Raw genomic sequence first — 9,109 nt, 5'->3', positions numbered from 1 at the left:
GCTCGAGATTAAGCAACTGCCTCTGGTGGGGACTTCATGCTGGTTCATAACATAGCAGAAGTCAGATGGGGACACACACACAGAAGAGCAAGCCAGAGGGGCTGGGCTCATTTTATAATAATCTATATATATATATATATATATATATATATAAAATAATCTCTTTTGGGAATTAATCCAGTCCTGTGAGGATTAACCCAGTATCACCAGAAAGGTAGCAACCCCTTTAATGAGTCCTAAGCAATTCTTATCAGTCCCAGCTTCCAACACCACCACAATGTCAATCAAATTTCAAACATGAGTTTCAGAGGGAACAACCATATTCAAACCATAGCATGAGTACTGAAAACAAACATCCATATGAAAGCTTGTACATTAATGCATCATTATTCACAGCAGCCAAAAAATGGAAATAATCTAAATATCCATCAATGGATGAGTGGGCATTATTCATACAACAGATTATCCAGCCATAAAAAGAAATGAAGCACTGATACATGCTAAGTACTGATACATGAATAAAGCTTGAAAACAATATGCTAAGAGAAAGAAGCTTGCCATCGACCATGTATTTTATGACTCTGTGTATAGGAAATGTCTAGAACAGGAAAACCTATCAAATAGATTAGTGGTTTCCACAGCCTGGGAGGAGAGAACAGGGAGTGCCTAATAATGACCATAGGGTTTCTGTAGGGGGTGATGAGAACTCTCTAAAATAGGAGTGGGTAAAGTGTATGGTATGTGAATATCTCAACAAAGCTGTTATAGTAAAGATAGCAATAGTAATTGCCCAAGTGAAAAGAGGAAGAGGGATTGGATTCCTAGTTGGAGAAAAAAGTATGGCAATAAATTAGCAGAAAAAGCAGTGCGAATGGATTACACTGAGCAAGGGGAGAGGAGTGTGGGGTAAGGTGAAGAATTAGGCAGAGTCCAGGTCCTGCAGAGGCCTGAGGGCTTTAGCCCTAGAGCAATCAGAAGCCACTAAATCCACTAGTTGCAGAGAGAGCTACAGTGGTGTCTTAATGGATGAGTTGAGAAGTTAATCTGCCTACGTTTTGCCCCCACATTTTGTGTCCTACAAAATACTCCTTCAAATATCCAAAGGATAGAGGAAAGGGTGCAGGACTGGCCTAGTTCCTCCAAAGGCCTGGGACCAATGAGCAAGAGGGCTTGTTTGAGCTTATTTTAAAAAACATTTCACAACAGGCAGGGTTCTCCAATAGCAGGACAGGTAAGACAGCTCCCCAGAACCAGCAGTACTCCTGTCAAAGTGTAATACCTACATGGCATCTATAAAATTCTCTAGCACTGGGTAGGAGGCCAGGCAAGAGGACTTCTAAACTGAAGCACATTCAGTCACTAAGATTCTGTGAAGACCAACAGGACCCCTTCACTTTCCCAAAACTGTCCACAAAGGAGCCCCTTGGCCACTAACAAAGGAGGCTGTTGCTCAACTCCTAGATTTAACCATTAGGCATAAAGTCATAGTCCTGGACAAAGAGTCAAAGTTTTCATCAGAACAATGATCCATTTTCTTATTTTAAGTGTGTTTTATACCACTAACGTAAACGTCAACATGTAGGGTAAGTCCAGAAACCCCAGCATAGCTTTCTTCCAACCCCAAAGAGCTGCTGCTATGGCTTCCCGCTCTGCCAAATGCCCAACTAGGGAAGCAAACCTAGCAAAGGGGTCCAGATGTTGACTACCCACCACCTCCCCCAGCTCCCAGGGAGGAGGGATCCTGATGCACAGACATCCAAGAGCATTGCCCAGAGCTCTCCATGAAAATGGAGAGTAACAGAGGGCAAACTTCCAATGAATATATTTCGGACTGAAACGGGGGGAAGAGGTGTGTCTAGGGACTGGGGACCACTGGGCCTGCCCTCTGCTGTACCCTTTTGGTTAGGCATATGGTCAGCTGATAAGGCCAAATGCATAGTATACATTAAAAGGGAGCTATCCTGAAAAAGAGTAGAATGTCCCCCAAAAAACTTAAGAACAGAATTACCATATGATTCAACAATACTCCTCTTGGTATACGTACCCAAAACAATTGAAAAGAGGGACCCACGAAGACATTGGTACACCCATGATCACTGAGGTACAGGACAGCCAGGAACTCACAGCCTCAGGAGGATCCTTGGCTTCAGAGAAAAATAGAAATCAACTGCAAACTGCAAGGTGGAAGGAAGAGAGTTATTAAAGAAAGCAACAAAGAACAGACTCCACAAAGCAGCCCACGAGCTTTCAGGGTCTACATTTACAGGGTCCACGAGATGTATGTCAATATCTGGGCCAAATACTAATAGTGACTTCCAGGAATTCGGGATCTACCTCTCTTCTCTCCCTGTGTGATCACTTCCTTAGGTGATGCCAACAACTGGCAGCTGTCTTGGCAAGAGGGGAAGTGATTTTTACCATGCTAATAATCATATTAATCATATATGATGGTATAGTAAGGCTGGAGGTTGGTAGTGGTGAATCTGATCATCATATTGGAGCCAATTGATTTGGCTCGACTGAATATTAGTTTTTCAGCCTGCTTCTGGGTGCGCGGAGCAGGGCTTGCCACATACTCTCTCAACAGCCATATTCACAACAGCCACCAGGGGGCAGCAACCCGAGGGTCCACAGCAGAGAAAACATGGGCTAGGCACAAAGTGGAACATCATTCCGTGTTAAAGAGCAAGGAAATTCGGGCACGTACTACAACATGCGTAAACTTTAAAAATACGTTAAGTAAAGCAAGCAAGTCACGGGTCGTAGACTGTATGAGTCCACTTTCACGAGGTAGCTGAAACTGTCGAATTCATAGAGAGAGTGGAACGGGGTCCCCAGAGGCTGGGGGAAGGAGCAGAGTTAGCTCCTCTAGGGGACAGAGCTTCAGTTGGGAAGAAAATGTTTGCAAGACTGAGTGATGGCGGTTGCACAACAATGAGAATGAATTAATGCCTCTGGACAGTACACTTTTTTAAGATAACACTTAAGAGTGATTAAATGGGAAATTTTGCTATTTATATTTTACTACAATTAAAAAAATTTTAAAGGAGCTACCCTGCAGTATTGAGAGGCTTTAGATTCATCCCACTCTTAACGAGTAGCGATACCACAGTTATGCCTTTTATTTGTTTATTTTTCATAGCTCCTCTGGACCTAGAGAAAGGACTCAGGTTGTGGCCCCAGCAGCCCCGGAGGACAGCGCTTGTCATTCACCTCAGGGACTCTCGGGACCTCGGTCGTTCACCGTAACAGACACCACCACGGTCCGCCCAGCTGACACAAACTCTGAGCGATCCCGCAGACCTCAGAGGCGGGTCCCAGCGGCTTACGGTAGAGCACCGCCTTTAATGCCGGCGTGCGTGCACGTTCTTCCAATCAAAGAGCCCGGAGGGAGGGCTGTGAGAGCCAGAGCCAACCGCAAAGCGTCTGTTTCCCATTGGCCCACCCTTCCCTGCCTTCAACTGGAGAGTTTCAAACCCGCGAGAGCCAATGAGAGCGCGCGGACGCGCGGCGCGTAGGCCGGAGCTCCTGGCGCGGCCTTTGAAGAAAAACTGTCTCGGGAGTCATGGTGGGCCCGGGACGCGGCGCCGCCTCTGCTGCAGCGGGTGAGTATGACCGCGAACCCTGTTTCTTGCCGGCTTTGGAGCACCGTCGGGAAGTGGGGAGGCCGCCGACTGAGTTCTGCCCTCGGAGTTTGCCCATCCGCGTGCCTGTCTGCCTCGGTTTCCCCTGGGCGTGGAGTTCAGGCCCCGACCCCACAGGGACGCGTCTGGAAGCGGGATCTGGGTGGCTGTGCGGAGGCCCAGAGGCCTCGCGAGCACCTTCCCAGTAATGCTTGCTGCCGCCCTGCAAAACGATGTCATTATCACCGATGGGAAGCGGCGCGCTCCTTCCACCCAGATCTGGCAGCGGGCGCGGCCGGGCGTGGTCCTCTGTGCCCCAGGTTTGACAGCTGCCAAGATCCGGGATCCGACCGGAGCCCAGGCCGTCTGCGGACTGATTAAATCTGCATCGAGGGCTAAGGAGCCTACCTTCCCTGACCTCGTAGACCCGGGACCTCTTCCCCGCCCCCTGAAATACTCAGATGCCACCTGCTCCAGGCTGCACGCGGTGTTTTGATTGTCGCATCAGTTGTACCTGTTGAGTCTACTAGGTCGTGGGCACTTGGCATGACAGCACTTAAGGGGACATTGCTGTCCCCATGTTATAGGGTTTTGCTAACTTGGTAGAAGTCACAGAACTGGGTGCCCTCCCCAGATGTCAGACCCCACAGCAACTCGCTCTGTGCCCTGGCTCCCATGGACCCAAGATGCGTTTCTCACCGCTGTCTCGTGAGGGGCGCATCAAACCAGCAAAACAGGGCACCTCAGGCCAGATGAGCTGATTGTAGCTTTTGCATCCCCTGTAGTCTCTTTTGCATCCCCTGTAGTCTTTTTTTTTTTTTTAATCATTATTTGGCTTTAGCCTTTTCCCAGCACCCACTCCCTTCACCCATTCCCCACGTCCGAACTCCATAATTCTGTTATTGAATCTAATTCTATGGTACCTAGATTTTGCTTTCTAGTATAGTTCTTTCTATGCTTTATCTCCACAACTGGATTAAAATCAGAAATACAGGTTGATTAGCCTTTATCCAAAATGCCTGGGACCAGAAATGTTTTTGATTTCTGCTGTTTAGGGATTTGTGAATATTTGCGTATGCACAATGATATATCTTAGGGATCCAACCTAAGTCTAAGCATGGAATGCATATACACCTTATGCACATAGCAGAAGGGAATTTTACATATTTTTAGTGTACCTGTGTTTGGACCTGTCACTTGAGGTCAGATGTGGAATCTTCCACGTGTGGTCTTATGTCAATATTCACAAAGTTTGGGATTTAAAACATTTTGGATTTATAGATTAGGGATGCTCAACCTGAATTGACTTTCATCCCCTCACAAATGCCTTGCAGAGAAAGTCATGTATGTTTGCTATTAGCCACTAACCTGCCGTATATCTTCCTTAATCCTAAAGGAAACCATACAAGGGTTTATGGGTAAAAATCTTCACCCCTCTTAGAAAAAAAGCAAACTAAGACCAGGCCTGGTTCACTGGCTCAGGTGGGCCAGTAACAAAATTTCTTCATGCTAAGCATAGTGTGTTATACCTGAGAACAGGAGCTGTGAACAAGGGCTCTGGGGTTAGATAAGCCTCTTTTTGAATTCTGGCCTTGTCACGTATTAGCCAGGTAACTTTAGGCAAGTCATTTGCCATCTCAGAATTTCAGACTAGAAAATATCTCATAGTACTGTTGTATGGATTCTGAGAAGTTACTATAGAGGCCAACGTTGTGGCATAATGGGTAATGCCACCACCTGTGAGACCAGCACCCCATAAGGTGGCAGTTCGTGTCCCAGCCATTCCACTTCCAGTCCAGCTCCCTGCTAATGGCCTGGGAAAAACAGCAGAAGATGGTCCAAGTGCACAGGCCCCTGCCACCCACATGGGAGACCCAGAAGAAGCTCCTGGCTCTTGGCTTCCACCTGGCCCAGTGCTGGCTGTTGCAGCCATCTGTGGAATGAACCAGTGGATGGAAGACCCCTCTCTCTGTCTTCTCCTCTCTTACTCATAAATAAGTAAATATTTTTTAAAAAAGTAAGTATAAAGAGCTTAGTATAGGGCCTGGCCTATGAATGATAGTGTTGATGTTGTTGTTCACTTGAAAGAAAACTTTCAGTACTGGGGACTTTATACTATCTCTGTGCAAAGCCAGAATCTGAAAAGTGCTCTCTTATAATGTGAATGAACTGGTTAAAGTCTTAGACAAAATCTCTGTTGTCCTCATGCTTGCCTGTTTTACAGAAGAACGGCAGCGAAAGCTCCAGGAGTACCTAGCAGCCAAGGGAAAATTGAAGAACCAGAACACCAAGTGAGTTTGCCCACCCACAGTTACTCCAGCTTTGTTGCCCTTATTGCTAACAGCAATGTAAAGCCTTTTCCAAACACTGCCCTTGGGCCTGCAGACTACTCACACTGCATGGGGATCCCATGATAACTGCAAAGGGCGTCTCAGTCCAAGCACCACCCAGACCCCTGGGCAATGCCAAGTCAGTTGGCAGAGACTGAAGCAGGATTGTTGTGACAGCCTCCAAAGGAAGGAGGAGAGATCAACAGTGTTACCATGCGGGAAGCTTTTCTTCTCTCTGCCTTTTCTCCTGGGGAACTTGATTCCGTGAATGCACTTTTGGTCCTGGATTGGATGACCCTGGTTCTGGGGTTTCTCGCTAGAGCAGGAGAGCCCGTCACCATCAGCCCTCCACAGTGACACACTGACATTCCCCGGCCTGCCGGTGCTTTTTGCTCATCTTCTTAGCATTTGCTCTTGGAATAAATAGAACCATGATCACCTCATTTTTAACCTCTTTCAGCATCTTACTGTCCTCATGGGGGGGGGGGGTATTTTTCTTGCTTAACATTTGCTGTATTTTCTCCCCCACTTGAGTAGCTACATTTCTATTTAAAAATTTATTTTTATATAAGTTAGTTTTTCCCCTTTATTTTACCTGGGGTTTTTACTCATCTCTATTTCCTTGATTAAATGAACTTAATTTATTTAGTCAACAATATTCGTTTAGTGTCTAGAATGTACCAATCAATGTTGATGCTGGAAATGTGGTGCATAAGCCTCCCAGAGCTTATGTTCTAGATGAGTGAGAAATATTAAATAAATCATTATCAAAATCCCTGTTGGCCGGCGCCGCGGCTCACTAGGCTAATCCTCCACCTTGTGGCGCCGGCACACCGGGTTCTAGTCCCGGTCGGGGTGCCGGATTCTATCCCGGTTGCCCCTCTTCCAGGCCAGCTCTCTGCTGTGGCCAGGGAGTGCAGTGGAGGATGGCCCAAGTGCTTGGGCCCTGCACCCCATGGGAGACCAGGAGAAGCACCTGGCTCCTGCCATTGTATCAGCACGGTGCGCCGGCTGCAGCGCACCGGCCACGGCGGCCATTGGGGGGTGAACCAACGGCAAAGGAAGACCTTTCTCTCTGTCTCTCTCTCTCACTGTCCACTCTGCCTGTCAAAAGAAATTGAAAAAAAAAAAAAAAAAAAAGAATCCCTGTTAGTCTAGGCTTTGTTTTTGGTGCATAGAAATTGAATCCTAAATTCTCCTCTGTTCTCTTTTTTTTAATTTTTCTATCTCACTGATTACATTTTATGTATATTTCTATTCTTAAACTATATCATGTTTTCCCTCTGAAAATTCACTATCTTAAGATGTTTTAAAGAAGGAAATTCGTTTTAGAAAGTTGACTGTATTAATCAGCTTTGTGTTATCACAACAAAATAGCTGAGGCAACAAGCTGATGAAGAGAAAAGGTTTATTTAGGCTACAACTTTGGAAGTTCAAAGTCCAAACTGCATGGAGCAAGCTTTGGTTCTGGTGAGGAACCTGTGGCAGGTGGTGAATACATATAGAGGAAGGATCACATAGTGGTCAGGAAGCAGAGAAAGGCGTTGGGCCCAAACTCAGACTTTTATAACCCTCTTGTGAGAATTCAGGATGTCACACGAGAGCTACGTATCACTAGTATCTGCCACATTGCAGTGTTTGAGAAATAATTTTAAATTAATAAGACTGAAAATATAAAAAAAATACACATTATCATTAATATTGTTAGATTGCTACATTTGTGCATAGGTTACCTCTAAAAGGATCTCACACACACACTGCTTGGGACACCATATCTCATATTGGAATGTCTGCTTCAAGTCCCAATTGTTTCACTTTCAATCCAGTTTTCTGCTAATGGACACCTAGGGAGGCAGCAGATAATGGCTTAAGTACTTAGATCCCTGCCATCCACACGGAGGCCCAGAAGGAGTTCCAGTCTCCTGGCTTCATTCTGTCTTGTCCAGCCCTGGTTGCTGCAGGGTTATCTGGGGAGTGCACCAATGGATGGAAGATACCATGTGCTCACGCTCTCTCTTTCTAACTCTTCTTCTGCCTCACAGATGAAATAAAAATAAATAATCTTTTAAATGATAAAAAAGCATGGGTAAGAACAATTTTGGGTCTCCTAGGAGAATACAGGACTAAGGACAGTATGATAAGGAGACTTTTTATTGATTATAACTTTGTTTTACCATATATAGAAATTCTAATGGTTTAAAATTCTAATCATAATTGTTAATCACTGTGCTTCCTAAACCTTGCTAATACTTCTATACTAAGGATTAACTTTATTTTTTCTTTTATAGGCCTTATCTAAAAGCCAAGAATAGTTGCCCAAATCCACCACCTTCTCGATCTGTAAGTAGAGGTTGGTCTTTTAAGAAATATCTATTTTGGAAATATGATTAGCAATAAAAATAATAAAAGTGTTAGCAACCTAAGAACATATATAATTCAAAGATGTTTCTCATAGGACCAGTTTGGTTTAATAAGAGAATTTTTTTTTTGAAAAGTATAGCACAGGGGCTGGCACTGTGGCATAGTGGATAAAGCTGCCACCTGCAGTGCCAGCATCCCATGTAGGCACCAGTTCAAGTCCCGGCTGCTCCTCTTCCAATCCAGCTCTCTACTATGGCCTGGGAAAGCAGTGGAAGATGGCCCAAGTCCTTGGGCCCCTGCTCCCACATGGGAGACCCAGTAGAAGCTCCAGGCTCTTCAGATCAGCTCAGCTCCAGCCATTGCATACATTTGGGGAGTGAACCAGTGGATGGAAAACCTCTCTCTGTCTCTCCCTCTCTTTGTCTGTAACTCTGCCTTTCAAATAAATAAATACTAAAAAAAAATTATAGCATATTGTAGTTTAGTTTTATTAACTGAAAGAAATTTTAAGTGGACTTTGGTCCTCTTAATAGCTAGCATTTATTGACTGTTTATTATGTGCCTAGCACTTTCTGACTTGCAGTACCTCGTTGAGTCCTCAAGGCTTAGGAAGCAGTCACTGTTCGTAGCCCATTTTACAGATGAGGAAACTGAGTCACAGAAAGGTTAAGTAGTGTCCCAGTGTCACATTGCTGTTAAGTAGCAGAGATGACAGCCTGTAGTTTTAACCACTTTAGTAAGCTGCTATTAAGTATCTCAGTGATCTTGAAAAGAAAACACCTATGTTGGATCTTC

The 9,109-nt window shown here is 45.1% G+C and overlaps 1 protein-coding gene across 1 annotated transcript in view; it reads left to right on the top strand.

The window, feature by feature from the left end:
• The first annotated feature begins 3,459 nt into the window (after positions 1 to 3,459).
• The window catches only part of CKAP2L (cytoskeleton associated protein 2 like), a 31,531-nt gene continuing 25,881 nt past the window's right edge, over positions 3,460 to 9,109 (top strand). Inside the window, exons 1-3 of the mRNA XM_070068810.1 lie at positions 3,460 to 3,605; positions 5,851 to 5,914; positions 8,242 to 8,293. Of these exons, the coding sequence (XP_069924911.1) occupies positions 3,566 to 3,605; positions 5,851 to 5,914; positions 8,242 to 8,293 (156 nt within the window). The 5' untranslated portion in view covers positions 3,460 to 3,565. The remainder of the gene's footprint in view (positions 3,606 to 5,850; positions 5,915 to 8,241; positions 8,294 to 9,109) is intronic.

The sequence above is a fragment of the Oryctolagus cuniculus genome, chromosome 2 (assembly GCF_964237555.1).
Source record: "Oryctolagus cuniculus chromosome 2, mOryCun1.1, whole genome shotgun sequence".
Classification (NCBI taxonomy): Eukaryota; Metazoa; Chordata; class Mammalia; order Lagomorpha; family Leporidae; genus Oryctolagus; species Oryctolagus cuniculus.
This window is presented reverse-complemented; position numbering and strand designations above follow the sequence as displayed.